Here is a 14,837-nt window from a genome sequence, read left to right as displayed (position 1 = left end):
CCTGATACCACCACTCCTTACAGCTGACTGAGAGGTATCTGAAGTATTGTTATAATAATTCCAGAACATCCTGTGCATAACTCTATTACAGCACAGATACTGAAAACAATATATTTCCTCAACTAGATTGAGTACTTTGAAATGACTGTTACGGTTATCTCTGCACATCCAGATTAGCAGAACGCCTAGTACATAATGGGGCTCTAATTAATTAACCAAAAGACAAGTACTGATTAAAAGCGTATAAAGGAAAATACATCATTCAAATATCATAACTGCTTAAACACTGGGGAGGAACTCCATCCTCTATATATCAATAAACAAAAACTCAAAGGTCTTAACAACACATAAGAAGTAGTTACCTTGGAAAGTAGACATAGAGTAGAAACCATACTGCTAAAAAGGATACAAGTTTTGATATAATGGAATCAGCGATTTCAGAGCACGGCTTGCATTTATAGCGGTTGCTCGAACCATAATGGGTAGGACCTTTCCATTCACAATAGCACCATCAAAAAGTGGACCAAAGAAGGGAACCTGATTGAGAAATGAGAACATAATTTTATACTCAAACTGGAGAAAGGTTGTAGATAAGAAACAGTTTGCATACAAAAGTCTTTCTGCTTCCTGTTTAGTTCTTCCTTCAGTAGAAATGCTATTCAAATTCAGTTCTTTTCCATGATGGGTCATTCATACTAGGACAATAAACAAACAAAAAATGCCAGTGGTCTACAGGGTTTCCATTCAAAAGAATTATATGCTTCATATAACTGACTAAATAATTTATACTACCTGCAAATTTTCAAATTTTTGTAGCCGCAATTGTATACAAAAATCCAACACTTGGAAATAATTTACTTTTCTCCCATTGAGTAAACACAGGAAGGACACACATTCTTACAGGCAGCAAGTTTTTTATTATTTTCATGTGATGCCAGCTTTACTACCAAACCTAAAACACTTCTATTATTATTTTACTACAGAATCTAAAACACTATTTTTTATTTTATTATATGGTTTATTAGAAAAAAATCTGTCATTTTTATCAGATGACTGACAGTTTCAAAAGTATTCTGTTTGAATATGGCTGGTACAAATGGCAGCTGAAGGCAAAGACACGAGCTGTGGATAATACAGTAAATATTTTAGGCTTTGTGGCCACATATTGTCTCTGCTGTATATTCTTTGATTTTTTAAAAGAGAAAAACCCATTAAAAATGTAACAAACATTCTTAGCTTGTGGGGTGTACAAAAACAACAGTAAATGGGAACTTCCACTCTGGTACTACCTAGCCTTCTTCCATGCAAATACAGTTTCTTTCTATTTTTCCTATTTTAGCGCCTTCTGAAGTAGACTTAGACAATTCACATAGCTATACCAGAGTCTGTGTCTCATCTCCCCCTCCATTTCCACGTTTTGATGCCTAGTCTAATTCTTCTGAAAGAGGGAAAGAAACTCACAAAGCCATATAGAACTCAAAATATATTAGTAAAATGTAAGATAAGGAGTTCTTACCTCTGGTTTTTTCATTATCTGGATACTGAACATGTGATTTTTCATTGGGTATATTACAATAAGGACATCACCAAATTCGGTAGGAATAATTCCTCTCCTGTAGTCTCTAGTATGCTCTGACCAAACGATGTGTACTTCATCATTTCCTAAATGTCTCAACTGGAAAACCAAGAAAATAGTTCATAGTGCTCGAGAAAAGCCCTGTGAATACAGTCATACAGCTACTGACAACATACTATAAAAAGATTAAAGGGTAAAGAAATTTTAAAAATATTTTTAAAACTTCATTTGATAATTTTTCATAACATGCAAAACACAAGCACTCAAAAGACATTAGGAGACACTGCAGACGACCAGATAATTTTCAACTGTCTATACAGTCAATGGCAAACAGAGAAATTAGATAAAAAAGATTCACATACAGACCAGATGCTCTTCTTAACCAGCAACTGAACCAATTTTCCACTACCAAACCTTTTAAAAATTGTTTAAAAGAGTGTTTTAAAAAGTGACGGATTTAAGACTATTCTTTTTTTCTGACCACTCTCTGGAACTGTTAATGAGCAGTGAAAGGGTCTAAAGGAGGCAACAGAAAGAGAAGGAAAAGAAGTAAATCATAAATATCTACTGAGTAAGAGAAAGTTGGTTATATTTGCTTTAACAAATTTATTTCCAGCTTTTCTTTGACTATGAAACTTTGCCTACGAAATTCTTTCAAGTAGACTTTGTGAGATTTGTTAGACTCTCTAAAGATTTTATTTAAATACTTATAGTGCTTACGAAGGTGTTTTTGGCATTTAGAGAACTAACATTATGATGATTAAAATTATAAAAAGCAAAGTATACAAAAGTTGGATTTCTATTAAGTTATTAGAAAAATTAACTTAATGTCCATCAGTATTGAGTTTTCTTCATGTAGATTATTGTTTAAACATGTATTTTAATATATCAACACAATTTGGTTATTTTAGTACATTTATTGATTCTGGCACTGCAAACATTTGAGCCCATTTTTGGTGCATATCTCACACAGGCTTTTCTATTACTTTCAGATAACGTGACATATTGTAGGCAGAAAAGTGTGGAAGAGAAAATTAGGATAAGTGTCATCAATATTCTTAGTAGGGGCTAACATATAGGCAATTTCTGTTTTTGAAATATTGGACTTATTTTGACTTAATGACCACAAGGCAGGAAAACAATTAAATGTGTCATTTAAACAAACAAAGGAATTAACCTTCCAATTAATGAAAGGTTTTCTTCTGTCACCCTGTAACCCTGGAGTTCTTAATCTGGGTTCAAGGGATCTATGAATTTTTGCAAATTTTATTTGTGTATTTTTCTGAGAAGAAAGTCTATCATATAGGACTATGTATTACAAAAAAAGCCAAGAACCAGTGTTCTAATGGTTCTTAAAAGTCCCCAACACCAATCTATCTAGAAAATCCTAGGTACTATGAATGTCATTAAGTATTTGAAAACACGAGGTAAATCCCTGAACTTTAAAATTTATATTCCTAAGTAAGAAATGCCCTCTCTTCTTTGACAGATTATAAGATAGTGGCAGCTATTACTCTAGAGACAGTGCCCAGCTAAGTCTATAGACCAGCATCTATTATTTTAGAAATATAAAGATTTTTATTTTCTTTTAAGGAGGACTTTTTTTAGGTCTAAGTGGATTAAATAATTCTCTTTGGAAACCATAAATGTGCTTATTGCTCTAAATACATGATGATAGACCTCAAACATCAAAACAATGTTTATTTTAAGTTTTAATTATCATTACTTACAACACACACACACACCCTGAATGACATAAATGCAAGACTTGGACTTTGTGACATTTTTAAAAACCAAAAAAGATTACACAACTCAGAAAAGCCATGGCTCTATAATTTCATTTTTTAATCAAAATACTTTAAAAATATCCTTCCTATACAGCCATCCCCATGTGTCAGCTTCCCTAATAGGTTTATGTTAACTGAATACAAAAGAAATGTGAAATAAATTTAACCAGGAGGGATGATCCAATCTAATTTTGATACATTAATGTCATATGCTGTACATGTTACAACAGCAGCCAGATCTAATACTAAGCTCCAGGCTATACTGAGATTTCCAAATGGCAGATTGTTCTAAGTGATATCAAGTATAATTGAAGTAATAAACGATAGTAAAAGCTGAGCACACTGTCAGGAAGAATTTAAGTATTTACTTTTTAAAATTAAATGAGTTAGGTTAGGAAAGACAAGACAACTGAAATAATGCAGGTCTCAATTTACAGAAAATTCCTTTTATTTATCTGCTACATTAACCCTTGAACTCTTGCCAAACCTATCTATAATTTCTAGTGCCCACTTATCTAAAGAAATGAGAGAAAAGGGCAACTGTAGTTTTATTTTATAATGAAAGCTTGTCTTCAAATATCTACCACAGAGTATTAAAAGTCTCTTATGGAAGTTTAACAGAAAAGAATAATATATTTTTTCCAGGATGTTGTAATGCAGATATTTGTGGCATAGAACTATGCATATAAGCAAAGTCATTTAAAACATGTTCAATCATTTTAAGGAAAAAGCTTCAAGAACATCCCTTATCATTTTTATCCAAATGCTTAAAAAAGCAATTATTTTATGCTGTTATGTTGAGGCATGTTTTTATATCTTTATGTCTTTAAACCCTGCTATAAAATAATTAAACAAATTGAGAAATTGCTAATCATTGCCATGTATCTTAGAATTTTTGAAGACTACTGAAAATATGAATTTTGAGTGGTTAACAGTTAACAGAAACTTCAGAAGTGTGTTTGACATTTATTTGACATAAATACTTTATATAGTATTTGATGTTTTAAATTATTTTATCTATTCCTTATATTTTACAGATTTAAAGGGTTGTGTCTTATGTATACTCAGCAGGGTTTTTCCATACTCTGAAAACTCTCAAAGGAGTTCCTACCTGCATGTTTTTGTACCCAAATGCGAATCACTTCTGAAATAGACTATAAGAATTCTGTACATGGGATAGGTCTGTTAAAATGACTGGCAACCAAAGTACTCTTCCAAATTCACTGTGACTGCTGTTGAAGTCATTTTGGAATTCGAGGTATATAACATAAGCTGCAGATTATCATTATCAATTTATGAAGATAAAATAGTTAAATGAAATTCAACACATATAAAATTGAAGTCCTCAGTACATTATAGAATATTAGCACTGGAAGAGACATTAAAGCTCTAATTTCCCACACAATACAGGAACTCCCAGTGCAATATCCCTGACAAGTAATCCTGCCTCTGCTTGAATATTTCTAGGGTTAGGAAGCTTACAGATTCACAAATTAGCCCATTCATTTTAAAGAGCTACAATCGTTAGACCCTACTTTACAGTAAGCCAAAATCTGCCTTCCCTAAGCTAATTCTTCCAAAATAAGACTAATACCAAATAAACCCAAGCTATATTTCATATATTATCTTTTCAAATATTTGAAGATTCGTCTAATATATAACTCAACTTTTCTAGGTTAAAAGTGTTCCTCTTTTTATACTTTACAAACTTATTCATTATCCTGGATTATTACCTCAGTTTATTGATGTTTCTATTAAATTGTGGTATCTGAAATAGAATATAATATCAATATATTCTATAATACAACCAGCCCACAGTAGGACTACTTCCTTTGTTCTGTTCACTCAGTTATTTTCTGCATTTTTACAACACTGGCTCAAATGGAAGCTGTAGTCAATTCAAACCCTTAAGACTTTTTCTTACGAAGTTCTTTTAAGCGGGTACAACTGACTACTAGAACTAGAGAGGATTTCTATGTATTCTTAATAAACTTTAACTTACCAGGTTCCGATTATCTTAAAGCCTATCAAGGCCTTTTGTTAGCATGATTCTTCTATTCAGTATGTTGGCTCTCCCTTTTCCAGATTTGGATAACCTTAAATTCAAATTCTTGTGTCTTTATTTAGATTTTGGATAAAAATGTCAAATGGGACAGGTTTGGCTAAGAGCCTTACAGTAAGTCATTACAGATGTCCTTCCTGGTTAAATGAATATCCAACATTTGTTAAATACTTACTATTTCTGAGTGCTTTGTGATAATTTAATTTTCAAAACAATGCTACAAGATAAGAATAATTATTGACCTTATTTTTACAGGTGAGGAACTGAACCTTTGTAACTTGCCTAAGGTCACGTAACTAATAAGTGGCAGAGCCAAGATTGAAACCCAAGTAGGCTAGCTTCAGAAACCATACTTTAACTACCTCCCTCTATTGCCTCTCATTATATAATTAATTTCTCTAGATATAATTACAGAACCAGTCACTAACATACTTACTGAACTATTATTAAGACCGCATTTCTTCAACTTGTCTACAACAAACGACTTAGTTAAATGCTTTATACTGTCTATGGCCTTCCCTGATGTAGTAATCCTATTAAAACAAATTAAGTTACTTTGATGTGATTTGTTATGGTGAACTCATGGTAGCTCCTAGTGATCACTACTTCATTACCTAAGTGCTCACAAACCATCTGTTTAATAATCCTATTTTGCCAGGCATTGACATGGAGCTCATGAATGTTAGTAATTTTTGTGGTTGGTGGCCTGTTCCATGTCCTTTTATGAAAATCAGATGTTTGCCTATCTATGGCAGTGTTCTCATTTTCCATAATTATCAGTAGAGATTCCAGAGTCAATTCTAGATTTCCTCAGTGAAATATCATTCATTTGGAGTTAGAGACTAGAATTCATGTAATATAACTATATCATCTGTTTTACAAAATCAACTTACCCCCTTGACGTCCTCATTTCTGTTAAAAACACCTAATAACTTAATTATAATTACTCAGAGTCAAAACCTGAAAGTCTTCAATTTCTGATTTCCTTATAGTATCTCTAACAAGCTCTTCATTAAAAAAAAAAGTATTATATTCTCTTTTTGTACTTTCCTTCCTATTTCCTCTACTGTTGCTCTAGATCAGATGCTAGTCATCCTACACAGCTGGACTAGTTCACGAGTTCTTAAAAGGCCTTCTCTCCTCCTTCCCTCTCTCCTTCCTATCTACCTCTTTCAAACAGCAAATATTGAGAGCTGACTAAATGCACTGCACTAGCTATTAAAGATACAACGGTGAGGAAAAACAGACATATTTTCTTCTCTCACATAGCTTTAAGTCCAGTGGAGAGAGAGTAAAATAAACTAAGCAATTAATGAATAATTAACAGTAGAGATAATGCTCTAAATATACCTCTCTGAATGCAAATAACAAAGACAACTGATCTATAATGGCACTTGAAGAATGCATAGAAGTTAGTTAGGTTAGGGCAGTTACTTCACGAGATAGTGGTATACATGTAGAAACTGAAACTGAGTTGATACTCAGTGCCCCAAGCCCTCATTCTTTGCCCCTCACCTTCCAGACACTCATGTAGCAAAACATAAACTATCATATACTCCTCAATCATGTGCAAAAACATACTCTCATACATTTTCACAATTCACTTGCTGTCTGGATCGTTCATTCTTAGTAACTGGGAAAAGCTTCTTGAAGCAATAGGCATGGCATCTAGTACAGAATACTTTAGCAGAGTGGGCACTCAATAAATATGCTATTAAAAAGATAATGTCACAGTACTTACTTAGCAAATTGTTTCCTATCATTACATAGTGCACAGCATAAAAATACAATTATCTGCAATTACGGCTTTATTTAAATATGCCACTTTGATGGTGATACGTGCTATACAAATATAAAATAGGGTAATGTGATAGTGTTACTGGATAGAGAGGGCTCCTTTAGCTAGGATGGTCTGGAAAGGCCTCTCTGAGGAACTGTCATGTGAGTCTGAGAATAGAACAATGAGGATGAAAAAACCTGATAATGTGACGAAAGAGCATTTCAAATGGAAAAAAAAGGTTAAGTGCACAGCCCCTGAGATGGGAATGAGCTTGACATGATGGCAGGTTAGAATGACAGCCAGTGAGGCCAGATTGTGGTAAGTGAAAAGGAAAGTGACAGAAGATGAGATCAGGGAGGTAGGCAGGCAAGTGGCCAAATCCTGTAGGGCACTGAAGGCCACAGTAAGGAATTAGAATTTTATTCTATATGCAATGAGAAGCCACTGCTATACCATCCAAATTAAACCATTCACAGTGCTGAGACAAATCTGCTCTGAACCATTTATACTTCCTTGTTTCTTTATCTTCATTTCTTGTCATCAGGAGTATATTTATAGAAATCGGGGTTAAAGGTAGAGTCTATTATATTAAAACAGAATTATTTTATGTAATGTGGCTAGATTTAGGACTACAACCATGTGTATAATTCCATAGCATTTATTAACTATTACATTAACTACACTTCTACTAAAACAATGAAAAAATTTTTCTTATTATTCCTTAAGTTTGTTTTTCAATTCCTTTTCCAGACTATATTAGCATATAGTTCTTTGGAAAGTGAAGTATACTTTAACTGTATTTCTAGATAAAATAAAGAAAAATGGATTTAAAGTTATAATCAGACTAAGCGGTTCGATAGAGCTCATTTATTTGCGAAACTATTGTAACCAAATTTCAAAACAAAAAACGAACTGCTGTCCAGTACACTAACAATATTTCAGAGGGAACTGACTTAAATAAAGTGCTTCTTTCCCCTCTTTTGGGGGGTCCAGGAAATGAAAGATAGGCTAGAGAGTCCAACTAAAAGTAGGTTACAATTATCTCAACTTGATCTTCATCAAACTCCTAAAAGGATGATTCAGCTACCTATGAAGCAGAGTATCAGCAAGTGGCTACAACAAGGAGACAGGAAATGAGACAAGCTCCTGTGAACACCTTATACCAATGCTTGCAGCACTTTTGATTTTTAGGGGTGAATAAACTCAGTAAAGTGGAAATTATTTTTAACCATTTTCTGTCAATCTTCCTCAGATAGAGAGAATTTATAGAACAGATGGCTTGGACTGGAGTTATATCAGGATTTTTAATATGGTGGCGTAGTATTTCTAAGAGAGACTACTTTGTTAGACTGAAAATTTGGTTAATTTGTTAAAAAAAAGTATAGTCTATGTTGTAAAAATTCTGTCGCTACCATTTTGATCCTTGAAAGAGCCTTTCTTCACAAGAAATAAAATGCTAACACTTAAAGGGGTTCAAAGATATTTACCTCTCATTCTGAGAAAATAAAATGCTTAAAAATAATTTACAAAATCACCACATATTTTAAACACAAAGTGAAAACTAAAATTAGTTTCTATAAAACAGATATAAATGATTTTCTCCTAGCAAGTTTAAAACAAAGAACCAGAGTCATACATAATTCTACCTTGCCAGAGGCACGGCTATTTCTTTAAACTGACTGTTGACTATCTAATTTAATTAGAGGTATTAAACTCCACGCTGAGGTCAACAAGCCTTACTTCCTTCAATATTACACTTCAACCAGTGCTCATTAATGTGTCTACTGAATGGATTAACACACCTAAAGATATATGTACAAAGCAAAGGGGGACAACCTAATGATATCCAATTGTTCATTTGTAACAGGACACATGTTCTAGGCCTCAACTTATTACCACTAATGTGGAATTTATTAAATTCAGGAGAAAAAATACCAATACAGAAAGTGATTTTTTTATTAAGGAAAACTGGTATAAGACAACTGGTTTCTATGATTAAGTTTAAGGATTTAACCTTTTATTGAAAAGAAATTGATACTGTAATAGAACTAAAATATAAGACTGTTACTTAGAAAAATCTTACATACTAGGACTCTGAAGAGCAGTAAGGGCAAGAATCACAGAGAATAGGGAAAAGGAAAACTCAGTATATGGAGAAATAAATGTTACTTTTTAAAAAATTTCTATGAAAAGAAGGTTTAGAATAATTTATGCTGAATTATGAGACTGGGTAAATTTTTCCTTTCTACTGAATTAAGTGAAATATTGCTTCAATTTAGCCCCAACCTTGATAAGAGTAGATTTTACTTAAATTACTACTTGAGAATATAAGAGAACTATACCTTCCAAAATGATACCACTTTATTACATATTGTTTACAATTTTGACAGGTTTTATTTTTATCTGGTAGGTATTATACATGTGAAAGAAGTTATGTTTTGAAATTTTCTCACTACAACAAACAAATAAACCCTTTAAATTGCTCTATTTAAGTAAAAAAAAGCCTATCTAGCCAGGGTAATTTTCTTCAATAAAACAGGTATAGTTACTTTGACAACTAATATAATAGCATGCTTGCATTATAAATTTTAAAAAAATTATAAACATATGCTTGCATTTTTAAAAGTTACATTATTTCTGGCATCTCGATACTAAACAATTGGAATACTACGCCATGTAATTGCCTGCAGTCTTTCTCTAATAATTTGAAAAAAACCCAAAACACTAAATAATTGGAAAAAAATACTTGTACTATTCCACTTGGTAAATTGCTAAATAATTTTACATTTAGAATTAATTAGCTTAAAGGGGGAAAAAAACACAAAATTTTCTTCTAGGGTGATATGTCAGCAAAATGGTGGACCAAGCAAGCTCTTGTTTCTCCACAGAGACATTGAAAAATCATGACATATATACAGAAAACCCTGATCCCACAACAAAACCTGTTAGAACTAATATATGAATTCAGCAAAGTTGCACAATACAAAATTAACACACAAAAATCAGCTGCATTTTTAACAATGAACAATTCAAAAAGGAAATTATAAAAACAATTCCATTTATAATTGCATCAGAAAGAATAAAATTCTAAGGCATAAATTTAAGGAGGAGAAAGGCATATATGTTGAAAACTACAAAATATTGCTGAAAGAAATGAAAGACTACATAAATAAATGGAAAGCTATCCCATGTTCATGGATTGGAAGGTTTAATATTATTAAAATGACAAAACTACTCAAAGTGATCCAAAGATTCAATGCAATCCTATCAAAATCTCAACACAGTTTTTCATAGAAACAGAAAAACTCATCTTAAATTTCATATGGAATCTCAAGAGACTCTGAATAGTAAAAGCAATCTTGTAAAAGAAGAATGAAGTTGTAGAACTCACATTACTTAATTTCAAAACTTACTACAAAGCTACAGTAATTAAAGCATTTAATTAAAGCAAAAGGACATTCAGACCAATGGAAAAGAACAGGGAGTCCAGAAATAAAGCTTTGCATAGATGACCAATTGATTTTTGACAAGGATGCCAAGATCATTCAATAAAGGAATGTGTAGTCTTTTAAACAAATGGTGGTGGGACAAATGGATAGCCACGTGCAAAAGAATGAAGTCAGACTTTTATCTCATACTATACACAAAGAATAACTAAAAATGGATCCAAAACCTAAATGTAAAAGCTAAAACTATAATACTCTTAGAAGAAAACATACGGGAAAATATTCACAACATTGGATTTAGCAATGATTTCCTGAACTGATACCAGAAGCAGAAGCAACAAAAGAAAACATAGATAAATTGAGCTCCATCAAAATAAAAACTTCTGTGCCTCAAAGGACACTATCAAGAGTGAAAAGACAACCCCCAAAATGGGAGAAAAATATTTGCTAGTCATATATCTGATAAGAGATTAACATCTAGAATATATAAAGAACTCCAACACCACAACAAGAAAATTACAATCTAATTTAAAAAAATGGGTAAAAGAGCTGAATAGACATTCCTCCAAAGAAGATATACAAATGGCCAATAAGCACAGGAAAAGATGCACATCATTAGTCATTAGGGAAGTGCAAGTCAAAAACCACAAAGCATAATACTTTGTGCCTATTAGGACAGCTAATAACAAGTGTTGGCAAGGATGTGGAAAAACTGGAACTCTTGTGCGTTGCTGGGAGAAATGTCAAATGGCACAGTCACTGTGGAAAACAGTTTGACAGTTCCTTTAGAAAGCTAAACATATAATTTCCATATTACCCAGCAATTCAACTCATAGGTCTATACCTAAAAGAACTGAAGACAGGGATTCAAACAAATACCTGCAGGACAGTGTTCATTGCAGCATTATTCACAACAGCTATAAAGTGGAAACAACCCAGTGTCTATTGATAGATAAATGGATAAACAAAATGTATATATGTATCATGGGATACTATTCAGCCATAAAAAGGATGAAATTCTGACACGCTTTAACATCAATGAAGCTTGAAAACATTATGCTAAGTGAAATAAGACACAAAAGGACAAGTACTGTATGATTCCAAATTAATGAGGTATCTAGAACTGGAAAAATAAAAGAGAAAGAAAGTAAATTAGAGATTACTATGGGCTGGGTGGAGGGGTTAATGGAGAGTTATTGTTAATGGATACAGAGTTTCTTTTTTGGGAGAATAGAGTTCTGAGATTTCCAGTTTCCAGCCTGGCATGTAAAGAGATTAGAAGTTACCACTCTGTCCTAACAACAAGTAAAAAGCTAAACAACTGAAAAATCAACTACAGTACTCTTAGATCAGAGAATTGAGGTCATAGGGAAAACTGCTGCCCCAAAATTGGACAGACAGGCATATATGAAGAATAACAACTTAACAGAGCAGAAACCTCTGTAGGAACCAGTGCCAGAGTAGGAAAACCTGAACTGTAGCTGACAAACTGCCGGAGACTCAGTGTGAAGAATGAGAGAATGAAAATGCATCAGAACCACAGTCGGATATGGCAGGGATGTTGGAATTACAACTATGATTAATATGCTAAGGGAACTAATGGAAAAAGTAGTCAAAGTATGGATGGATGAACAGATGGATAATGTAAGCAGAGAGATGGACATTCTCAGAAAGAATCAAAAAGAAATGCTAGAGATTAAAAAAATATGTAAGTGAAATGAAGAAAGCCTCTGATGGGCTCTTTAGTAGACTGGACATGTCTGAGGAAAGAATCTCTGAGCTTGAGGATGTAATAATAGAAACTTCTAAAACTGAAAACCAAAGAGAAAAAAGACCGAAAAAAACCCCATAACAGAATATCCAAGAACTGTGGGACAACCACAAAAAGTGTAACATTTATGTATAGAAGGAGAAGAAAGAGAGAAAGAAACAGAAGAAATATTTGAAGCAATAAAGATTGAGAATTGCCCCAAATTAATGTTAGACACCTAACAACAGATCCAGGAAGCTCAGAGAACACTAAGCAGGATAAAGGGCCCCCAAACTACATCCAGGTATATCACATGCAAACTTCAGAAAATCACAGATGAAAAAATCTTGAGAAAAGCCAGAGGGGGAAAAAACATTTTACCTATGGAGGAGCAAAGATAAGGATTACATCTGACTTCTCCTCAGAAATCACGCAAGCAAGAAGAGAGTGGAGTGAAATATTTAAGTGCTGAGAGAAAACTCTACTAATCTAGAATTCTGTACCCTGTGAAATTATCCTTCAAAAGTAAAGAAGAATAAAGATATTCTCAGACAAACAAAGATTGAGGGAATTTGCTGCCAGTAGACCCGCCTTACAAGAAATGCCTTTCAGAGGGAAGGAAAACAATATAGGAAAGAAATTCAGATCTACATATAGAAAGGAAGAGCATCGGAGAATCAATAATTGAAGGCAAAATAAAACTTTATTTTTCTTATTCTTAATTAATCTAACACATAACAGTTTGTTCAAGATTATAAATGGCAACAATGTATTTGATAATGTATGCTTATGTATACACATGGTTATGTATAAGTGAAATAAATGATAGCAATGACACAAGGGATAGGAGGGAAGAATTGTGCTATTAATATGCTATTAATAATAGCATATTGTGCTATTATAAGGTACTTGCAGTGAACCAGCATAGTATTATTTGAAAGTGGACTTAGATTAGTTGTAAATGTATAGTACAAACTCTAGGGCAAGAACTGGAAAAAAATTTAAAAAGAAAAAAAATATAAATGATATGCTAAGAAAGGAGAGAAAATGGAATCGTAAAATGCCCAATTATAACCACAAATGGCAGAAAAAATGTAAAATAATCCAATTATATTAATGATCACTTTAAATGTCAATGGTTCAAATACACAGAGATTGTCAGAGCCGATCAAAAAAAACAAGCCCCAACTGTGTGAGGCTTGAAACCAACTTTACAAGAAACCAACTTTAAATACAAAGATACATATAGATTAAAAGTAAAGGGATGGAGAAAGATATACCATGATACCACTAATAAGAAAGTGGGAATAGCTATACTAATTTTAAAAAAAGCACACTTCAGAGCAAGGAAAGTTATCAGGGATAAAGAGTGGCATAATCTAATGATTAAGAGGTCAGTATTCCAAGAAGACATAACCAATCCGTAAGGTGTATATGCCTAACAACAGGGTGCCAAAATATGTGAGGCAAAAACTGACAGAACTGCAAGGAAAATAAAAGAATCCACTATTATAGTTGGAGACTTTAATACCCCTCTCAGAAAAGAAGAGATCCAAGCAGGTAGAAAATTGGTAAGGATATAGTTGAACTCAACAGCTCCATCAATCAACTGAATATAACTGACATTCATAGACTATTTCATTCAACAATAGCAGATAACACATTCTTCCCAGACTCACATGGAACATTCACTAGATAGACTACATCTGGGCCATAAAATACACCTTAAAAAATTAAAAAAAATAGAAATCATATGATGTCTGCTCTCAGACCATGATGGAATTAAACTAGAAATCAATAACAAAAAGATAGCTGGTAAAGCCCAAAATACTTGGAAATTGAACACCACAGCTCTAAGTACCACATGGGTCAAAGAATTCTCATGAAAAAATAAAAAATATTTTGAACCAAGTGAAAATGAAAAAGTTCTGGAAATGGATACTTGTGATGGTTCTACAACACTGTAAATGTACTTTATACCAAAGAACTGTACATTTAAAAATGGTTAAAATGATAAATTTTGTTTTATATATATTTTTCCACAATAAAAAATGTTCTATACTTATAGATGAAATAAACTATTAGTGTTCAAGGTTTAATCCCTCAACATTCTCTAATAAATCCAGTACTTAAACATTTCACCATTTAAGGGTATAATTTTAATTAGAACTCAACCATTTAACAATTCTTAAATGGTGTTATCTCCAAAATTAATTTTGCTATGATAATGGATTGTTAAACATCCATTTCAGACTCTTCTTAAATAATTAAGGACAGACCTTTGTGACTGTTGTGAAGGAAATAAGAAACCTTACTTATTTGAGATATTTCTACAAAGGCTGCAGGAATAAAATTTCAAGTACCTTTTAACCATCAGGTTTAATATACTGAAGTAAAAATATCCTGATATGTTTCTTTAAAAAAAAAATTTCAACA

At 32.7% G+C, this 14,837-nt stretch overlaps 1 protein-coding gene across 4 annotated transcripts in view; it reads right to left on the bottom strand.

The window, feature by feature from the left end:
• RALGAPA1 (Ral GTPase activating protein catalytic subunit alpha 1) overlaps nt 1-14,837 on the bottom strand; it is a 217,797-nt gene that overhangs the window by 25,678 nt on the left and 177,282 nt on the right. For all 4 annotated transcript variants that reach the window (XM_065871901.1, XM_065871902.1, XM_065871903.1 and 1 more), the window contains 2 exons: nt 1,517-1,675; nt 410-537 (listed from right to left, as the gene is read on the bottom strand). In XM_065871901.1, the coding sequence (XP_065727973.1) occupies nt 410-537; nt 1,517-1,675 (287 nt within the window). The remainder of the gene's footprint in view (nt 1-409; nt 538-1,516; nt 1,676-14,837) is intronic.

This window comes from Phocoena phocoena, chromosome 2 (assembly GCF_963924675.1).
Source record: "Phocoena phocoena chromosome 2, mPhoPho1.1, whole genome shotgun sequence".
In the NCBI taxonomy this organism is placed as follows: Eukaryota; Metazoa; Chordata; class Mammalia; order Artiodactyla; family Phocoenidae; genus Phocoena; species Phocoena phocoena.
Note: the sequence above shows the minus strand (reverse complement) of the source record. Positions and strands in the feature narration are given on the sequence as shown.